This window comes from Manacus candei, unplaced genomic scaffold (assembly GCF_025592945.1).
Source record: "Manacus candei isolate 608988 ecotype Guabito, Panama unplaced genomic scaffold, ASM2559294v1 h1tg000034l, whole genome shotgun sequence".
NCBI classification, from domain to species: Eukaryota; Metazoa; Chordata; class Aves; order Passeriformes; family Pipridae; genus Manacus; species Manacus candei.
In genome coordinates, this window is record NW_026138082.1 from 1,634,361 (window position 1) to 1,656,449 (window position 22,089).

Here is a 22,089-nt window from a genome sequence, read left to right on the forward strand (position 1 = left end):
AGAAACTGGACTAATGCACTTCTTCCTGGTGCTGCTTTCAGTGTTCAGAGAATTACATGATGAGGTAGGTCAGGGAACTGACCTGATTGCTAACTCACCCCTTTATTTACTTCTGGTTAGCTTTCTGTTGAGTAAGTTCTCTGAGCTGAGCTCACGTTCCAGAGGAGAGACCAAAAGCAAGACTGCAGCAACCTGTGTTGAGATTGCCTAAACGTGTGGTTTCATGTTATTCTTGATCCTGTCTCCATGTGGATTGCCTCATATCCTTTCCTCTTCTGGTAAGGGTGGCTAAGGAATGTATTTCATGTTGACTGTGCCAGCTGTTTGTGCTCTCAGCCTGACGTTTTTCAGATACATTCAGTTTACAGGTAGATTTGAAAAACTCTGAGTTTTGCTCTGTATCGGAATAAAAACTTGAGGACTTCTCATCAGCTGAAAGTTCAAAGATTCTACCACTCAAAATTTGTGACCACATGTTTGCTAGCAAATGAGAGGATTCATGGTGTGGTGTCCCACCTTAAGGGGAAGAGAATGCCTGAGATTCATAGATGCTCACAATCAAAAGGAACAGCAAAAGTCAGAGAGTGTGCTAAAGCTTACAAAGTTTTATTTGTAGATTATACACTTGGCATGGAAATTGGTGTTTTAGTCCCTGTCTCCTAGTATAAGCACAAAGTAGTGGATTTTGAATAAAGGGTAGGGCGATAGGGAAGAGAGGAAGAGAGACATTGGTTAAAGAGGGCAGGAGAGAAAGAACAGGAGAAAGTGAGATCACTAGTCCTGGCTCCAGTGCCAATCCAGCTGTTGGGGTGTCCACGGTCCTGGGGCACCCAGGTTTTTTTGGGGGTACCTTTTTATAGATAAGTTTTCCCTGCCTTGGAGATAAGTTTCTCACTTTTTATGCCAGTTAGTTATCATGTGCAGTCCTTTCTTCTAGACCTTTCTGGAAATGGGTTGGAGGGCTTTGGGTGTCTTTGATGGTTTTGTGCCTCCCCTACAGCCCATGGCTGCTTCATGACCTCATTCCTGTGCTTGCACTGTACTGTGTTGTGCTTATCTCCAGGAGCCAGAACAAGGACATTTGGCCCAGGAAAGAGCTGCCTTACCTCCATATGGCCCCCTTCTCCAAGCCACATCCTGTTCTTTTTCATAACAATCCTTGGTTGGCTGCACAGCTATCCACCTATCGGTGTTTGAGACATGCACGTTAGTCCCCTTATCTTCTAGGCTTCTACACGTGGATATCAGAGTTCAGTGGTTTATGTTGTTAGGCTATTATCACTTCTGGCATGCTTTTGGCCTGGGCCAATGAGTCAGTAGCATTCCCAGTGGCCAGTCTGGAGGGAGCAACTTGAGGCTAGGAGAATTTAAGACTGTTGTAAACCATTCTTGGCCACTTGGTCCTCATGCAGAAGTGGGACCTGGGGCATGTTTAATCAGGCAGCATTGCTTTACTGGTTTCCTGGTTTAGGTGTAACAAGTGTGCTTCTTAGAAACTTGTGTTCACAGCTGAGGATGTGCAGAGTTGCAGTGCCATACTCAGTCAGGGAGATGGGTTTAAGATATTGCATCTGTGAAAGCAAAATTCTAGCAGCTATCTTAGCTTCCAAATTCACAGTCTTTCTTGGAGGCCTAAACTGAATGAAGGGCAGTGGGTAGCTATTGCAAGTCTTAGGCCTCAATAGTCATTAAGCAAATAATCTGCTAATATGTGCTCTTTGTTGAAAATAATCTTTTAGAAAAACACCATATAGAATAGATTGCAAGTACAGCATTTGTGCATCTTTTCCAGCATGGATCATCAGTTCCTTTGTATCTGCATGTAATGTACAAAATGTCACGATTGAATATGACATAAAAATTTTATTTTCCATTTTAGTACATTTGGACTTTTAGTCAAACTCTAATGCATAACTCAGCACCTCTCAGTTCCTTTTTTTGATAAAAGATATAGTATTTTTCAGTGATTAATCTCTGCTCAAATATACCTGCCTTGCATTACTACAGTTATACTGAAAAGCCTTCAGTGTGGAAATTGAAGAAGGTTGACTGCAAAAAGAAACAAATGAAGTTTCAGGAGCTTAATTCGGATTTGTGAAATTGTAAATTGCTTGATCCATGCTGGCAAAATTGTTTCCTAGATTTTGTGGTTTAATATGCTGGCCTTTATATCCAGGTATTTTTGGATAAACCTCAGTGAAAGAGTGGCTATTCTGCTAAAAATGAATGTGTGAGTAGGTGGTGGCTGTTGTCACTTTTGTTTTTCCAGTGTTTCAAATGTTTCTTCATCCTAAGTGATTCTTTTTCTTCTCTATAGAAGTTGAAGAACCTGAAGGATGAGAATTCAAGTGCTTATATCTTACAAATGCAAAGTAAGATATGTTTCCTACCAGCTGTGTGAGTTATTTAGTTTTCGTAAAGCTGAGTATCTATTTTGCTGACAATTATTCAGATTTACATCAGTGTAACTTTCCTTCTCACATCAATAATCACTGTAGGAAGAAAAGAATTCTGTTTTTAGCATAAATTACTGTTATCTTTACCATTTCATCACTACAGGTTGAATGCAGTTGAATCTTGCAGTGAGATCTTGCATACTGAGTTATTTTAGTTATTTGGTACTAGACCACTTGGAATACTAACTGAATTGCGGAAGTTACTTGAGATGAAAACATTTTTATCTACACGTTCATGTACATAGAAAATGGAAGGAATATGAATATAAGATTAAGTAAATCATCTGTTTTATATTCAAATGGTAATTCCTGCTACTTTGGCTCTACTAACCTATTCCAGTCACCAAACTTTCTCTTGCCCCACTGATTTAGCCAGTTGGAATTGATGAATTCGTAAGGTTCTTCCAGTATCATTTCATTGGTTCAGTTGTGGGCTAGCTAGAGTGAGGTTTTGCTGTCTGCTGAGATTTAAGAAATCTAGGTGATGGATTAGTTTGTAGTCTATTTTCTCAAGTAGTGTGTTTGAATGCGTTCCTATTTTGTACTCCTTGTTCTTACTCAAAAATATGATGCTATGCAAGACACTTGAAACCTCATTTGTAGTGCTAATTCTGCTTCAGAAGTGCTACTGGAACAGTATTTTTTTTTCTATACATGGAGTTCAGCACTGTGCTGACTTGGTGAATGTCTTTATCTAAATACTTCAACATTTATAGTGCTCCAGGTGCTTTATCCTGAAGTTGCTTCTACCAGCTGTGATGCTCACCATTCTCCTTTTGGGTAATGTGTCTATTTGTGAACTTTATCTATAGATTCTAAAGCACCTTATAGAGAGAACAAATAGCAATCTCATCATTTTAAGCAGAGTGAAACTAGAAGGATAGAGAGTAAGTGACTTGCCTGAAGTTTGGCAGGTAAAGGTGAGAAGAGAACTGAGGTTTCCTGGGTTTGTGAGCTGCCAGCTAGATCAAATGCCCTGCTATTGTGATCATTGGTGATTTAGATATTACTCATTTACGTTAAGAAGACAGAACATTTGTGATGACTAACATCAAATCAGAAGTTGTAAAAACTCTTACACAGTGTTTGGATATTAAATTGTACTGCAGTAATTCTAAATTAGTGCTGTAGTTGTATAAAAGCAGCTTTTGGTACCTGAATCACATGCAGAGATGGGTTGCCTTTGGAAGTAAAGTTTGAGCATCTTGTATTCGTATAGAGAGTGACAAGCAACATTAAGTGAGGCTGTTCTTTTTGCTGTAAAACTGAATTGAATGAGAATGAAATCATAGGTATTGCAGGCCACCTGGAGTTACAATTGACAAAGCCAAATGTGGACCTGGTTATCAGACCTGTTTAATCTCATTTTACAACAATTAGCAGCAATCATGTCAAGTGTTAAGAATTTAACTCAGATGAGTCATATCCGTTTTCTGTTGTGGGATGCAATAGTGCAGTTACCTGTGAGGCCAGGCGGTCGTAAGCAGTAGTATTTTCTGTATGAGTTTGCAGATAATTAGTTGCTTGTCAGGAATTTTTGAGTGTGATAGTCCAGTAACTTAAATACCTAGTAACTACTTATGTGCATACATGCAGTTATTTGGGTAGAAAACTAGTGTATAAGGTTTTGTCCTCCTTAATAAGGCATGTATCACCTCCTGTCCCCTTTACTGATACTTTCACTGTTAATCTGAGAGTCTTGAAATATCAGGGGCAGCTCTGTGATCTGTGGACTTGTGCTGCAGCGGGATAAAGCAAAGTGTTGTGTCTCAAATTGTGAAATTACTTTCGAACTTGGTCTATGTAAAATGGAGATGAATTTAAGCTAAATAAAGCAGCCTAGATGAAATCTGTGTCTGTCTGAAACTTTATCCTAGACTTTTGTCCTTGGGAACTGGTGAGAGGTGTTTACAAGAGGACAGCCGTTCCAACGTTCTTGTAGCTGGCCATAATACTTGCACTGTAACCAAACTTGTAAGTCTGCAACTGTATACAAGACTGCAACTTTGCTTCTTTCTGCTTGAGAGAAACTCCTCATCTTTGTTACCTTCTAACAAAAGTATTTGAGGCTAACGCAAGATTACCTAAATCCACACTGTAGAATGCTTTATGAAGCATGACACTGATCCGAGATAGATCTTTTGCGAATTGTGATAGAAGTAAGTTATAGTGCCACGTGATGTGTTAGTGATGTATATCCGGGTTCTGATGGAGGGTTGCTTTTTAAATTTCTGAATACTCCAAACTATAGTCTTGTCTTTAAATTTGAGAATTTATTTTTTGTCTTAAGTAGATACTTGTTTTGCAGTGTTTTTGGTGGACCCCAGGGGATCTTTTAAATTAAGTTTAATCCAGTCTGCACTGTTTACTCTGCACTTCACCTGTGTTGACTGAAGTAAATCAATTTGCATGGTTGAATGCTGCATGTGGTAAAAAGGATTCTGATTTTTCCCTGCTAAATTGCAAGGAGGGCAGCGTGCAAATGTTGTACTTCGGACTTACAGATCATTACAGTCTGACCAAACCCTGTGAGGATTGTCCTACCTTCTTTGAAATCATGTTTGACTTGTAAAGCCTTAGTACTAGTGTTAAGTGGAAAAAGCAACTTAACTGTAATTCTGCAGCTTGCTTGCTTTTATTGATGAAAGAAAGTGGTGGTGGTAGTCGTGTTTTTGTTTTGGTTTGGTTTAGAGGTTTCTGTTTGCTTTGTGGTTTTTTGTTTGTTTAATTTTGTTTTTTGAAGGAAGAGCTGTAAATGGATAAGGTATATGAGGTATGGGTGCAGATACTGATATGTCTGTTTTTTCAAGGATTTCTTTGAAATGGGACATAAATAGACTTTGTAAGATGCAAATGAATAAGAAAAGTAGACATAACTTTTTGTATTTTAACAGTTAATATTTAGGACATTGAACATAGAAAATAAATAATAACAAATTCTTGTGCCAGCAGTGGTGAATTCATTGTCATGCCCATAGGGAAAGAACATGCTTTGCTACCTGGAAATCTATGAACAATGAAGCAATTCATAAACTAGTGTGTATATGGGTTTATTTTGGGAAATATTGGTCAGTGCAGACCGATTTTAAAAGGAAATAAATAGACAGAGACACAAAATTACTAAATGCTGGTGAGTATACTTTCTTTCTAAACCATTAGGATATCTCACAGAGGTTAGAGCTATTGTGAATAAATTTGTGAAAACCTCATGGGAGTTATAAATAAATTTGTCAGGAGTTGCAAGGAAAGAAATAAAAGAAAAATTGGAAAAGTTACTTGCTGTATAAATTTGTGATGTGTCATATCTTTATTACTACATGCATCTCTACTCATTGCATTTCAAAAATTGAATTTGTATCTTGGTGGAAGACACAGACAAGGGAAAAAAGGATTATCAGAATCTTTCATGGAATTGTTTCCATGCAGATGGAGACTGAATAAATACGATCTCTTCAGAAGGAAAATAAAGGGAAAAGTGACGTAATTTAAAATCAGGAATGGAAAGGAAAGATTAATGAAGGAGCAGTAACTCATTTTTAATTTTTGACCTTATCTTTGAGCAGCTTTAGATTAACCTAAAAGAAGCACTTTTCCATACAAGGACATGGTTAAATTGTCTTCAAAAGTACTAAAATTCATGAGAGGTGGGTTTGCTGAGACCTATTATGCATGGTGGACATATGAAATTACTTGGAAACTCTTCGGGCTGTTGAATTTCCCGATGCTTTAGGGTGTACCAGGTGGCTCTGCAGTTGCCCTCTCTTTACTTTTCCCTAATAGCTGCTGTTAGCCATGGTAGAGATAAGATCATAGAATTGTAGAATCAGCGAGGTTGGAAAGGACCTCCGAGATCAGTCCAACCCTTGATCCACTACCACCGTGGTTGCTACACCGTGGCACTAAGTGCCACATCCAGTCTCATCTTAAAAACCTCCAGAGACGGAGAATCCACCACTTCCCTGGGCAGCCCATTTCAATGCCTGATTACCCTCTCTGTAAGGAATTTCTTCCTAATATCCAACCTAAACCTCCCCTGGCAGAGCTTAAGACCATGCCCTCTCGTCTTACTGATAGTTGCTTGGGAGAAGAGACCAACACCCACCTGGCTACAACCTCCTTTCAGGTAGTTGTAGAGAGTGATGAGGTCTCCCCTGAGCCTCCTCTTCTCCAGGCTGAACAACTCCAGCTCCCTCAGCCTCTCCTCATAGGACTTGTGCTCAAGTCCCTTCACCAACCTCGTTGCTCTTCTCTGGACCTGCTCCAGCACCTCAATATCCTTCCTGAACTGAGGGGCCCAGAACTGGACACAGTACTCGAGGTGTGGCCTCACCAGCACTGAGTACAGGGGAAGAATCACTTCCCTGGTCCTGCTGACCACACTGTTCCTCATACAGACCAGGATGCCATTGGCCTTCTTGGCCACCTGGGCACACTGCTGGCTCATATTCAGCTTCCCGTCAATCCAAACTCCCAGGTCCCTTTCTGCCTGGCTACTCTCCAGCCACTCTGTGGATCTGACTTAATGCTGCTACCCTTAAGACCAAACTGACACAGTTGTTTAATGGATGATATAAATTTTTTAACTAATTTACTAGATAAATAAATTTGCATTCTCCAGAAGTAGGTGCAACTGATGGCGATGAACAAGGCTGATCTATTTAATTCCAGGTTTGGCCATTGTGAAATGGCAATAAACTTCTGGATACTTTGCCTGGGGATTTTGCCAGTGGGAAAGGAGTTGAGTTCTTATCAGTAACTTAATGCCTTCGCCCTTCAGTAGCTACCTTTTATTGAAGTGAAAGAAAGTTTGGCTAATATGGGGTACTTCTGAAGGCAACACCCTTCATTACATCTCCTAGAATGTTACTGTCCTGTAATTGCAGACACGTGAGGAAGGTTTTGTAGAAGGTGGCTCTAGGAACTTGTTTTGGTTGAGATGTATGTGTGTGGGGGGGGATATTATGCAACCCTTGATTTGTGCAAAAACACTGAAAGTATATCAGAGGTATCTGGAACATCCTGGAGTAAAAGGAACACTTTTCATGAGACATCTTGTTTTCCTCTTGTGCAATTTACTTTCCATACTGAAACCAATCATAGTATGATTGAGCATGGTCTGAGCATGTTTTATTTTGTCTTTTCATTTCAGAGAAATTTGAAGGGGGAATTGTCTGCATGTTTTTATACATCTAATCCAGATAAGGGCATTTTCTTGTAGTAAAATGAGGTCTTAGGCTGCTGGAGGTGCTTGTTCTCTACTTCTTTATTGTATATATTAATTTCTATGTTTCATGGAAGCCCTTCTGATATATAATCCAAGTGTTCTAGATCAGACCTATGTATGCGAGCTGTTTGGAATACATGCAGTGCCAATATTGGCAGAAAAGCATTGCTGTTTTATTTAAGCATCATCAAATTGTATGAATGCATTTTAAACATGAATAAAACTGACAGAGTTATTCTCTAAATATCATGAAGTCATAAGCAGCAATACTATATCGTTTTTGTTAAATGAGACTAGTGTGGCTTGCAAATACAAAAAGGGCAGTGCAAATCATGGAAAAATGTAGGGTTGGCAGGGAATCTATGGAGTCACTAATCCCCCTTGAACTGCAGGATTCATCAGTCCAGGGGTGGATCAGGTATTGATGCCCGCACACCACCATGAGGATTCCAGTCTGTTATTGGAAATTTTCTGTAGCAAGGAGTCTTCAACCTACCATAAATCCTGCATGGACACAGTTGCCTTTAAAGATAGACTGTTTTTCACAAAATTTGTTCTAAATTTCTCTTATTTTGGAAGCCAGTGTATTCTAATAGATATTTAAAAAAACTCTACAATGATATTGTGTGTTTTAATTTAAAATAAAGTTTTATTCAGTTCTATTGTTCTTTTACTGTTCACAAACACAGGGAAATTTGCTTTTCTGCTGGGCAGCAGCTTTTTATGCAGTGAGGAGTTACAGTATGACACATGCAAGAATAATTATAGGTGAAACAACTCTAATATGTTCAGTCATTCCTCCTTAATTGGGTGCCTTTAAATCTCTTCTCACTGTCATGTTTTGTTCCGTTCTTTTGGGTACTTTGCCAGAAGTTTAACTTTCTTCCTTCAGTTGTGCCCCAGATTGTCCACAATATTCAAATTTGATGCCTTGTGAGTGCACACAGAAGGGGATAATGATGTCTTGTGTGTTGCATATGAAACTCCTCTTTACACAGTACAAAATGTATGGGGGGGGGTTGGTTGGTTGGTTGGTTGGTTGGTTGTTTTTACAGTAGCCTATAGTGCTGGCTCATTTGTTCTGTGCCTGCTAGTAAGTGCAAAATATATGTATATGTGTGTATTTTTCTTCTTTCCTATATGCAGTCTAGACAGTTTTACATTTTTGTTCAGCACCCATAGGCATGGGGCATAATAAATACGTTTTCTGAACATTGTGAGTCTCACTTTAGAAAAAATTTCTCTCCTGTCCTTCAAGGTGCTTTTCAAGTGGGTGCCTTAGGTTCTAGCTCTATTGACATACGAGTAGGAATGCAAATATGACTTTGCAGAGTTGCTTGTGATATTGAGCTGCAGTTTGACAGTGAATCATGGGTAAATACTCTATTCTGATAAGGAAGAACTGGTTTTTACAGGACTTGGAGTTTATATTAGAATATTCAAAAGCCAACTGCAAAAAGTAGGAATGAGCCATTTAAATTCCTGAGTCCTGCATCCAGCTTGAAGTTTAAACAATGTAGCATATTGCCAGCTCAGTAGTTGTGTCCAGGAACTTTAGATGTGACTTCCCATATCAGTGTTTTAATGGAATATGAATTGTTGTGATTACCTTCCAGCAAAGCTACTAAGAATGTACTCTGTTCTGGATAAAGATTTGTTTACTTTTTAAGAGATGATGATGTTTTTTATAAGAAAACCAAAATATAACTGTGTCATAAGTGAAAATAGTCAGATGTTTTCTATAAGAAAACATGGTGTGTGAGACTCCAAAGCCCTTGGGCATATAGTTTTCTCAATGCCTTTCTGTTCCTGGGAGAACATTTGACAGAGCAGTGAAAATGCTACAATGTAGAGACTTTTGTGGAGAGGGTGGTGAGAACCAGGAGTGGTAGGTGTATTTTGTACCTTTGATGATGATAAAACTTGGGCCCTAAAATTCTCAAATACTCTATATCTGAAAGATAGTTTCTTCTTAGAATGGAAGTATTTTCATGACAAACTAAGGACTTTTAACAGACACACTTGTTTGGATCTCTTAGAATACTTCTGCTTCCAAATTTTCAGAAGCCTGGGAAGATTCCCATTTTGTACAGGCATTCCAGCTGCTGTTCATCATATTCTTGAAATACTTGTATTTATTTTTCAGTCTGTGCTTGCTGGTCATAAGTCTTCTACGTTTGAACCATTTTTGGTATCACTAGATAACTCCTGTGACTTTAAAATAATGTAGTAAGGAATAATTCTACATCTTTGGATTAGAAGAAATTCCAGAGTTTTTTCAGTGGCTTAGTGAGCACTGCTCTGGCCTTCTTCAGAAGGATCTACACACTCTGCCTCAGTCTGTCTTAAACATTTAGCTTGGCTTGGTGCAGACCACATTTCTGCTAGAACCTATATAAAAATGAGCAAACTTCTTAACGGGAAATTGAAAGGAGTAGCTAGAAAGAGGAAAAACTCTCAGGTAGCATGAAGACATCTCAAGGAAAATTCCTTCCAGAAAATGTATGCTATTTATTAACAGAAATTTTAAAGTAACCCACGGAAGGTGGCATTGCTAAGAAGATGAAAGAATGGAATGATGCCCCCTTTGAAAGGAGAACTTTTGTCCAGATGAGGAAACAAGTTAGAAAAAAACATGTAAAATAGCATTTAAGCCTTAGCACGACAGTTTCCAAAAGAGTTTGAGCAATACTTGCTAAAGAAAGACTGAAAAATAAAAAAGCATCCCTGAATGCTTCATCAGCAGGGAGCAAGGTAGGGGGCCTGTGCAGTCAAGATGGAAAAGGAGGGCTTGAGAAAGATGCAGCTTTCCTACTATGATCATAAGAAGGATTTTCTTTAAAGGAGTAAGGCTGAGGAAGTACTTCAGACTTAAATTGCCAGAAGAGTTTTTAAAATAAGGTGATGAAATGAACAGTAATAAGTCATTGGAACTATGGGATGATGACTCAAAAGTTCTCAAGGAGCCCTGACTGAAACAAGCTGAGCTGTTAACTATGGTGCATGACTTCTGACTTAAGTTGATGTTGGCAGCATAGGAGAGGGAGATATTGGCATTACATTAGGGCAAATGGGTTAAAAATATAAATAAAGAATACATTGCATGGATTCATGGATAAAATCTGGCAGTAGGGAGAAGTTCACATGGCTTTTTTGCAGAAGGAAATCACACTCTTCTTGTGAGCCTGTACTTAAGGGTAATCCATTTAAGACAGTATGTTGAAAGCTTTTTGCCTCTTAAAGGGACAAAATGGTTGGAAGTGAAATCTTTACATCTTTCAGATAAGTGGATTCTTAAAGGAAAGGAACAAAGGATCAGTTTTGCAATGAAGCTTGCCAGTAGAAAAATAGGCTGTTGAAAGGATTGCTCTGTACTTTCTTTTTTGAATTGGGCTTTTCAGAAGTTTCATGGCTGATCTGAAAATCTCCTGCTGGTGGATAACATGATGGCAATGTTTGTTGATGTTCAGGCTAGTCAAAACTATAAAGAATAGGCAGTAAAGAATTGCAGAAAGTCTTATGGTACGAGGCAAATGAGCAGGTAAAGGACAGTTGAACTTCAGTGATAGTGAATGCAAAGTAACACATATGAAGAAAAGCAGCTCTAATTGTTCACATAATATTGAGCACTAAATTAGTTATTGATACACAGCTTTCTAGGTAGCTCAACAGTTTTCAGTAAATGTGTCTGGATTGCTGTCTGAGAAAGCTCAGTCTTTATTTGCCCCATTTGTAGAATGTCTGCAACACTGATTGCTGGTTTATGGCAGAGAAGAGATACTGAGCTCAACAGAATTTTGATCTGATCCTTCCAGCTGCTGGAATGAAACCCAGAAGCGTTTTTTGAATCTTGGGGGTGAATCTGCCTAGACATTTTTGTCACAGTGAGATGCACTAAGAAACCAAAATATAACTGTGTCATAAGTGAAAATAGTCAGATTTTAGGGTAAAAGCTGGAACATTTATCTTCTTAGGTGGAGAAAATTTCAGGTCACTAAGTCAGAAATAAACAGTACAGAATAAACAGAAATAAAAAGAACTTTTGATCAACTTTCCTCCTGCCCATCCCGTCCTTGAGGTGGATGGTTGTTTTCTGCCTTGGTTTTAATGAACTCTGCGACTTTGGAGATGTAGAAAACCCTCTACTGTTCATTTAGTCTTCAGGAAAACTTTCCACCACCTCTGAGACCTGACTATTTGTTTTTCTTATGACTCTTCTTTCTTCTCTGAGCTTGTCTTTTAGCATACCTGTGGTCTCACAAGTGATTTCTCCTTGGGTAGTCTCAGTCACTTCTCTAGACAATGAATAATCGCTTTTTTTGTCATGTATCTCAAAGTCACTTAACTTGGAAACATAAACCAAAATAATCACACAGATACCATCACATCCCTTATTTATTTATTCATCTTTTTAGAGGTTTTTGTCTGCTTAAGATCCTGTCCAGGCCAAAGGAGCGTTTAGTCTTTTTTGAAAAAAAATTTGCAGTGATGAAGATCCTCTGAACAAAACTTCTAACTGTAGAAGTATTGAGTTGCTGGGGCGTGCCTTGTTTTCACTGAGTGCTTCTGCTATTGTGTTTGTAGATTGTTTAAATAACACTTGGTACAGATACTAACACTAGCCCTGTAATGTGCTCCAGCCTTCAGCTGAGCTTTGGTAGTTACGTCTTGATGTCCGAGTATTTTTGCTGATGCAAAGTTTGGAAGTAGGGTAATCTTTAGTATATGGTGTTGTTGGCGCTAGGGAGCCTGTTTCCCTAGGATTGATACAGATACAATGAGCCTGAACATATTGAGGTTATTTTTAAATAAATGGCTCTTTGTTTGCTTGTCATCTTTTATTCTTGCCTAATCCTGAGTTCCTCCCACATGCATCAAGCTGAGAGTGGGTTTTTTTCAATTGTTGGGGGTTGGAATCATGTGATAACATCAAAGTCCTTTGTTTTGGGCCTAGAGAGAGAGGATTTTTTGAATCTCAGGCTTTCTTCTTTTTTCTTTTATTTTTCTTCATCAGAAAGGCTTTCTATATTGTTTGGGTTGTCTTAAAATCACTGATATAGTAATTTAGATTTTGCTGGGTAGTTTGCTGTGTTAATTCCTACACACCCCTTTTATGTTTTTTTATCTACATTTTCCCCTGTCTCATTCCTTTTCTAACATCTGTATGAACTTTCTTTGTGTTACCAGTTAGTTGTAAGCTTCTGCTATTTTAAGGTAAGTACCTTCTGCTTTACTCCTGTCAGCCTTTGATTACAGAAGCAAGAGGTTCTCTTCCCTTCACGTCCTTCAAGCATAATGCAGGCAAAAAGGCCAGGGTTTCACTTGGAGGATCTCAGTATAGAATACTGTCGTCATAACAAAAAAAGTCAGTTGTTTTTCTCTCTTCCTTGCGTGGATGGTTCTGCTTGGTGAAGTACTTTGTGAGAATGATCTAAGCCACTTAACTGTAAAAGTTGGCAGGAATCAATTTGTGGAAGTTTTATTAAGGAGCACCTTAATATATTGTGGGACAGGGTGCAAATTTTGCAATGCTCCTATGTGACAGCAAAGCATACACCACCAATCAGTTCAACATTTGGAGAGGTGCTCCAGGGCATTGTGATTTGTAGATTATGAAGTTTCTTGTGATTTCTGGTTTAAATTTGTACAGGAACAGCTTATATTTGCACACTTTCGTCCTTTAACTGAAGTAGTTCTTCTTTCTTACCTTATCTACCAAGAAATCAGCAACTATTGATGATTTAAAAAGATAAAAGATTGTTTTTTAAGTGATTAGCTAGTTTACTTTGGTTATTGAGCAGATTCCTAGAGATCCAAATTGAGTCACATACAGAGTCTGTCAGTGTGGTTATAAATGCCATTTAATTTGTATCTGTATTGAGGTGGATTGGGTGTATGTGCATGTGTTTATTTATTTTCTGTATTGTTCCTCAAGAAACTCTTCCTCCTGTGATGGAGGAGCCCCTGTGTGGGCTTCCTGACCAAGTGGATGCTACATCCATGTCTGTATGGAGGATTAAAGTTTACTTATTCACTGGAAACATACAGGACTCTCAAGCAGAAGTAGGGAGGTATTAAGTTGTGTCTCTGCAGATATTGTGGTGTCTGGTGTCTTCTTTGTATAGGACCTAGTGATTGTGTGGGTGGAAAGTGAGATCATCTAACTGATCCAGGAGTCAACCGATCCTGAACACTCAGTTGTCTTGTTGGGTGTTGACCTCACTAATTATGTAACAAACGTGAAGAGGGTCAGGACCACCCCTAACAGTAACAGCTAGCTGTTTGATAAGTTTATCTGAAGTGAAATCATATCTTTTTGCTTATGAGTCTAGGTGTAGAATTTCACTTTGGAATTCAAGGGCAGTTTAACTCAGTTTAACTATTTAGGGAACAGTGGCCTTTTAGTACCAGCATGAGGACAAAATGGTACTGTTGTATATCTAAAGGCAACGTGTTGCTTTTTGGGCAAGCATTAAGTGCTCTAATTATTTCTGTCTCTACATTGTGCTATGCATTATCTGAAAAGAGTCACCCACCAGACAGCTGGGCTTGTGTTGCATCTGCTGGGAATGTGTGCTCAGAAATTCCCTTTTGAGTAGATTGCAGGACAGCATCTGGTCTGTACTTCAGTGATGCAGAATCTCTGCTTCCATTTCATAAAAATGAGACTGCTCAAGACCGGATTAGATAAGGTTCCTAATTCATAATGCTTTTTGCAAGATAAGAACTAGCACATGTCCATCCTATGTCTCTTTCTTAGTGTCTTCAAGTCTACTTTGCACATCAATTAGAGCTTCTACAAACACCCTGCTTTTCCTCCAGTATATGGCATACTAATCTGCCTGTACTGCCATTACCTGCTTTTCCCTCTCCGTATCCAAGCCTCAGACACCTTTATAAAGTTATTATTTTGGTTAGCCTCTCCCAACAGACTGGCTTGGCTGGATGGGTTTCCTGGGAGGGCAGCCATTCCCCTGTATTTAGGTATTCTCACGCTAGTGGCTCCCATCAATTGTTTCTGTTCTTGGAGACGTACAAGACACTCTTGACAGGAAATGTGTGGTTCCAGTGCTGTTGACAAGTCAGTGATGCTGTGGTTTGCACAGTTGAACCAGAAATACCAAGCTGTACTGACGCGGTGTTGGGATTGCCAAAGCAGGTTTCCTACCTCATGCAGGCACTCTCTGGGTAAACAGGAAGATATCTATGCCAAGCATAGAGAACCGTACAGAAGTTAAAGTAGATAAGGACGTTCCTTGCTTGTTTCTCAAAGTTTGCCCAATAGTGAATGTCATCACAGGTTGTCAAAATCATTGTTCTAATGCTGTATGGAGACCTGCTACTGCAGTATGAAATACTCTTAGTGTTCAGACCTCCACTGAAATAAATTTTGTTCTAATCCCTTTTCTCCTTTACCTCTGTCAGAAGAGTATCTTACTCTGTCTTTTAACCGCCAAGTGGAAAAGGACACAAAACATTGGTCTGTCTCAGAAGTTGCCATTACCATCTTTCCTTTTGCCCTGATTAATTGTGGGACAATGAATGTAAGGCAATGGTCATGTCTGTAATATCAATTAATCAGAAGATAATAGCAAACATAAACATTCATTAGTTGTACAGCTGCTCTGTTTGTATTCATTATTTTTCCTGGCAGCACTGTAGTAAGCAGGTAGTATCAAAAAGTAAGGTGTACGTGTGTGATATCTGAAGCATTTGTTTAAACATTCTTCTTTGCCCTGTTACATTTAAAACAATGAGTAGGTGATGAACTTTGACCACTGCATTTCATTTATCACTTTCTTGGTTACTAAAGGCATTGCTAATAGCCAAGAGCAAAGGGCTTTATATCCACTAATGGACACTTACCCTTTTTTGACTATATTAATGTGTATACTCTTAAGTTTTTACCATTTCTCAAGAAAGGTTAATTAGTAGAGATTTTATATGTAAAGTTCTCAGTCTTTACACTCCAGGTAAGAATTGTTGGTAATGCAGCTCTAATATGTGCCAAGCGTCACAGAGATGTGTCCTTTCCTCATGCTTCTCAGGCAAAAAGGGTCAAGTTGGCTGCCTCCAATTCCGTCTCATGAATCTGGTTTCCCAGGGTAATACAAAGCCGATTACCAGTGTACTGATATTTTGATCTCTTGAGTGTGTGACGGTGTGTTTCCAGCTATTGTTGATATAGATGTTAGTTAGCCTAATAACAGAGATGGTGACTGCTTGGTGGTTGTTGGCCTGTCTGCAGCTCAGTGTGTGGTTACTCAGCTAATGTGTAGGTAGGCAGCTTTATTAGAGGCAGTTGGGTAGCTGTCAGCAGGCAGGTAGAGCTTGGGGTGATTTAGGAAATGGACACCAAGAGGTTACTGAGCTGCTTGCTCTGTATTTATGCTGCTTTTGCTACCTAGGCCAGAGTGAAGCTCTAGTCTCATGCTTGTGATACACTTGTCATACCTATTTAGTCATACCAGTTGTTTAAGGGGATGGGAGAAAAGATTGTGATTAGACTTACTTCATTGTTCGTTAAATAGAAAGATACAATAATTTACTGCAAGATTTATTGTAAGACTTTTTAGCTGTCACGTCAAAGATGACTAGCTAATGCAAAGACTATACTATCTCTGTTTTCTTTGTATAGTATCGGTGATGTGTACCCAGGTACAGTTTCATGAGATAGAGAAAGCGAAATCTAATCTTGTGACCAAAGTAAGGGATAAAATTTATTCTTTCCTGCAACCCTTGCAGGTGTTGCAAGAATTGCAGTTCTTCTACTTTTCTGTCTTTTCCTTCTGTTTTATGCAGTGTGCTTCAATACTCATGCTACTCATTAGTCTGCTGGAGCCTCAACAGACTTTCTCTGCTGCAACCTTGAAGATGTGCAAGAGCATTTGAAGTGAATTGTCAGTCCCTGGATTTCAGAGTGTTTCATCTTGAGGGCTTAGGTGTTGAGAGAGCTCTACTCTGATTCCCGTGCTTGAATAGTTTTTGCTTGCCTAGTAACTGAAACCACAGATGTTTTAATAAGGGGATAATTCCAGTGTAACTGTAGAGCTATTTCCTCTACCTTTATTAAAATACTGTTTTGCCACTTATGAAACTGTATTTTCCAGGGAATGGAAAACATATCTTTTATTGCATCAAAATATTAGATTAATTTCATCTGGGGGAAATGAGAGAGCCTGATAAACAAGGTTCTGGCAGTTTATGTGTTGATGACCAGACAGTTCCCTTGGGCTTAGCTAAATCCTGGCTCTTTTGAACTAGTGAGAATTTTGATGTATGTATACTTTCCTTAGATTTGTCTTGCAAACCATCAGTCTTGCCATCTTTGTTAAACTTCTAATCATATTTTATGTAACTGAGTATAGTGTTTTATAGTGCAGTGGTACATTTCGGGTGCTTTACAGTAATCATTACCACTCCTGGTTTTGAGTTTTGTGTTTGTTTGTTTGTTCTTTGTTTGGTGGTTTTGTTTTCGTTTTCTCAAATGAGCTTCCTTTTGCTGCATTGTATTTGACTTCTGCACTTCTGACTCGTGCACCATACACTGATCCCTCCTTTGGTCGGAGGAATTTCTCTTCTGATGTTGAGAAAGAAGATAGTCAGAAATAGGACTTTCAGAAGAGTTGGTTTCGGGTATATGTTTTTTAATTGGATAGACATCTGGTCCCAAAAGTGCACATACCTTTTGTGGCTTGTTGGAATTGCGGGTAAGAATTGAGTCGCTCCCCTTGGAAACTGTGATACCAGCCCTGAGGCCTAAACTGGACTTTAGAAATATGATCTCTCTGTCATGAACGACAACTTCATCTTAAAATACATAACTGCTACAGCGAGCAGGAATACTTCACAGAGGATGAACCTATTCTAAGGGAGACACTGCTTTATCAAATGAGATTATCCAGAAGACCTGGATTTCACAGAAGTCTTGACATGCAAAGGAAAGAAATCCTCTTTAGTTACATAAGAAATACAAGTATCACAACAGATATCTCAGTGTATTTTTTCATACAAATGTGTATTTATTATTGTGGTCCTTGCATACTTTGTTTAAGTAACTCAAGGTTTTTGTTTGGTTTGGGGTTTTTTTATTTTATTTTATTATTACCATGATAGGGATGAGACAGGATCCAGGAATGTTTTTTTATGTTGTGGCCCTCAGTCAGGTTTTGCTCAATGGATTTGGCCAACTGATCTTGAAGGAATATATATAGGTACACGCACACACACACACACATGCTTTTTTTGAACTTGCCATTTTACCATAGGATTTTTCTCAAGTATTTTCTGTAATATGACTTTGATCAGGTTCTACTGCTTTATTGTTAAAGTATCTTTCTCTTTTCCATCTTAGTTTTGCAACTCTAATAAGAGCATGTTATCTTGCAAGATTGCAGAATTAAGTCATGGCAAGTTGCGCAAATTTCCCTCCTGTTCAGTACGGTAGATATGTACCATAGCTTTAGAGTTGCTCAAGATTGGACTTTTATGTAAATAAGAGCAGTTAAAAATAGACTTGCATTATGGCAACCTTCTGAAGAAAATAAACAAACAGCTAGTTAAAAATAGAACTTGGGGCAACTTTCTGAAGAAAATAACCAAATGCTAATTTCACCCAAACAAAATATAGCAGCGATATTGTCATTCTTGTTTGGCTTTTGTGATGTTTCAGTTTCCTAGAATTAGTGAAAATGAGCATATGTATAGTCTTAGCAGTGCACTGCCTTTTTTAGTTCAGTAAAATTGGATGGAATCCACACTGCCAATATTTATGTAAAATTGGACAAAGAGAGATTCTTAGAACACAAATTATGAAACTTTTAAAAAACATTTTTTAAATCTTAAAAAGATTTTTAAGGGGGGGGGGAATTCTCTTTTTTGTACCATGTTAGTCTTCTCTCTGTTAATCTTGTTCCTTGAAAAGCTAAAGGCTGTATAGACAAATGCTTGTTCTTTCTCCTTTGTGTATCTATCCTTTCTTCAGTTTTTTAATAATTTACAAGCCTGCAGGCCAGTTACAGGAAAGTATGACTGAAGAGTAGATGTCTCAGAGATACTACTTTTCTACAAGTTAGAGAGACTTACTGCCTCCCCAGTTGAGAGCATGGCCACAAAGCTAAGCCTGTATTGAATATCTTCATTTCAGTTTTGATGACCTAAATAAGTAGGCAAGGTGAAAAGTTGTGGTTAGAGGTAGAATCTCTTATTAGATTAATTAGACGAGAGAAACTTGATGGTACATAAACTTTTTCCCTACAGAGCTTGTCTTTCTATCTTTTAAGTCATCAAAGCATCCACAGGAAGAGGAAAGCGTAGAGAGATACTGGAAACCAGGCTGCTTTTTTTCTTTTTTTTTTGTCCTACTCTTAACAGAAGTATTTTTCCCTGATTTGGGTTTGGGTTTTTGTTGGTTTCTTCTTTTTTTTTTTTCTTTTTTTTTTCTCTCCTTTTCTTTTTTTTTAATTTTTTTTTCCCTTAAAGATAAGAAAAAACTGCATTGGGTGAAAAGATAGAAAGGTGTTTGCAGAAAAGTTAGAGGTGAGTTAATTTTCTTGTTTTACTCTTTTGATACCACAAGACTTTTTCAGTGGAAATACACTGCCTGTTACAACAGAGGTATTACAAACCGTCAACAGAAATAGTTAATGGCCTCTTGTTTTAGTCTTACATTGGTGTGAATTTGGGCAAGTGAAACACATAGTTTAAGAGAAATTGGGGACTACAGTCTTTGTTATGTAAGCATTTGTGCATGTGCTTAATTTTATTCATACAGGTAAAATTTATTATGAACAGAATTCTCTGCATAGTAAACTTCTTACTTACATGGGGGTTTCTATGGCTTCACATTTTCACTCCCTCTTTCCTTCTCTTTGTCTATACCTTGTCCTTTTCTCATTCTCTTTATCGAATCAAAATAGATCTGAGTGGTAGTTTATAATGGAACTTTACGTTTACCTGTCTTTTAGTTTATTTTCTTCCAAAGTTCTGGTACAGAATGTATACAGTATGTTCTGCAGTAATGTATAGCAATTGTGTGAATTTTTATTGAAATGTGCAGAGAGGGTAAAAGCACATAAAATGTAAGTTTTTTTCTTTTCTTTTTCCCCATAAAATCATTGGCCATTTTGTATAGATTTACCAAACTAATTTTATTCTTCAAGCCACCAAGTTAACTTTTGCCTTTTTGCCTTTTCTTTATTAGTGGCTTTACCCCTTTTTACCTTTTTAAGGTCTCATTTAAAGAAAAAAAAGGAGGAGGAATAATGAAAGAGAAAAAACCTAAACCACATCCTGCTGACTATATTCAAAATTCAGGCGTAGTAGCTAAAATGGGAAAATCCCTCTAGATCTCTTATTTACTACTTAAAATCAGGTCTTCTTATCAATGCAAATTGTGTGAAGAGACATGGCCTAGAAATACTTGGCTGTCAGAGATAACTTTTTTCATTTCTTTTACAGATATTGCTGTCGTAGAGATGAGCGATGCTTTTCGTCAGCCTTCCCTGTTCTACCACCTGGGAGTCAGGGAGAGCTTCAGCATGGCTAACAACATCATCCTCTACTGCGACACGAATGCAGAATCTCTGCAGTCTCTGAAGGTAGCTCTGAATGCAAAAAAGCCGGGGAAAGGGTGGGGAGCAAGTCACAGCTGGTCAAACTCTTGAAATGAGCTCTCTGTTTCTGTGTGAGATACAGACACCACTTGTGGTTCACAAAAGAATAGCAAAAATGTTCTGAGGCCTGTCGAAGATGTCCACAGTGAAATTCTGTGAAACTCAGTTTAGATTTCTAAAGAGAAAGACTTAGATGATTTTATCACAGTCAGTTAAATACCTAGGTGTTAAATGGCTGTTTACAGCAACATAAGTTTGCCAGATTTGAGATGAGAAATTAAATACATTGCTTTGTCATTCAAGGGAATTATTGGTGTTTGGGGTAAACTGTTACAGTAATAACAATCGTGTGAGAATGGTAGTGTGGAGGCAGCAAAATAATCCTTAAGCTTTAGCTCCTTTCTAGATTAGCAGTTTTCTGCCAAACCGTATGGGGCCCCCAGATGGCCTCTGCATGAGTTACCAGCTGTTTACATCAGGTATGTGCAAGATTGCTGTGCTGGAGATTACCAGCAGTGTAGTGGAGTTAGTAAAAACAAAACTCATGCCTCAGTTCACACTTTGGTTGAAGTGAAGAGGGTTTTTTAAGGTAATCTGTTGGGCTGTGAATTGTGTCAGCCAAGGAGTTGATACTTGCTTCCTCCTGCAGTCCTTCTAAAGGTTTAGTAACTTCCATGATGGGAGAGGATAGTCTGATGGATGGCAGTCTGTTCAATTACTTCCCCTGTCTCAGATACATTGGCTTTGCTCAGGAGGTAAGCAAAGTGCTATTGCACTTCCATTCTAGGCATTGCTGAAAAGAAGCATTTAAATTAAGCGGCTTGGGGAGTCAGATGGCAGTCTGGGCACCGCCACCTCTTATGAAGGATTTGCCTCCACTGCTTCTGGAAAGTGCAGGCTGTTTTTGATTCTGTCCCATTTTTTTCAGGTTGGCCTTCTATTGGGAGGGACATACTTAGTAACTCAGTTTCTTCCCCCTGCTCTTCCCTCCAAATTTTCTCAGCCAATTGGACTGCTTACAATCCAATTATTTCCTTTCTTTTTACAACACAAAGAGTATACAGATAAAAACCCTAAAAATAAAACTGCTAATGATAAAAGATGTATCTGGGAATAGAATTCAATTATGCAAGTACAATGATCTACAGTATAAGCAGAGCAGAATTTCATTGTATTGGGCAAAGAGCCAAATACCCAACACCCCCTGAAAAATCACTTGGGGTGAAGCATCAGGCTTTCTTGGGCATTTGGGAGAACTTTTTACTAGTTTAGAAATTGAACTTTGTAATTGGGTCTGGTGCTGGGTTCCCACTGCCATCAGTGAAAGCCCGACTGTATGCAGGGAGACTTGGATGTCACAGTTGCCACGAGTACTTTGTCCACTGAAAGACTCCTGACAGTTTCCTTTAGCTTTGAACTGGGCCCATGTTTCTGCTTTTGATAGTCTGTAGGAAAGTCATCAAAGAGCAAGACCCTTTCCATATTATTTAGTAACTGCCTAAAAAAAAAGGCAGTTATGGGCATGCCTGGGCACCTTCTGAGGCAGTGTTTGTTCCTGTATTTGTTACAGCCAGCAGATAAGAGTAGAAGCAATTCAGGAGAGCGTGTGCAGTTTTAATCTTGTATAGAAGGGTTGAATTCAAAAACTGAAAATGAAGGAAATACAGAACTGCAGCACGTGATTTAACTGGGGCACAAAGCAATGTAAGTAAACTTTTCCTGGTGGAATGTTCCTCTGTATGAACATTCGGGCCAGGATGAACAGGGCTTTGATCAATCTGATCTAGTAAAAGAT

At 38.5% G+C, this 22,089-nt stretch overlaps 1 protein-coding gene across 1 annotated transcript in view; it reads left to right on the forward strand.

Annotated features, from left to right (window-relative positions):
• The window catches only part of MAP3K5 (mitogen-activated protein kinase kinase kinase 5), a 105,440-nt gene that overhangs the window by 12,976 nt on the left and 70,375 nt on the right, over positions 1-22,089 (forward strand). Inside the window, exon 2 of the mRNA XM_051792494.1 lies at positions 20,140-20,279. Within this exon, the coding sequence (XP_051648454.1) occupies positions 20,140-20,279 (140 nt within the window). The remainder of the gene's footprint in view (positions 1-20,139; positions 20,280-22,089) is intronic.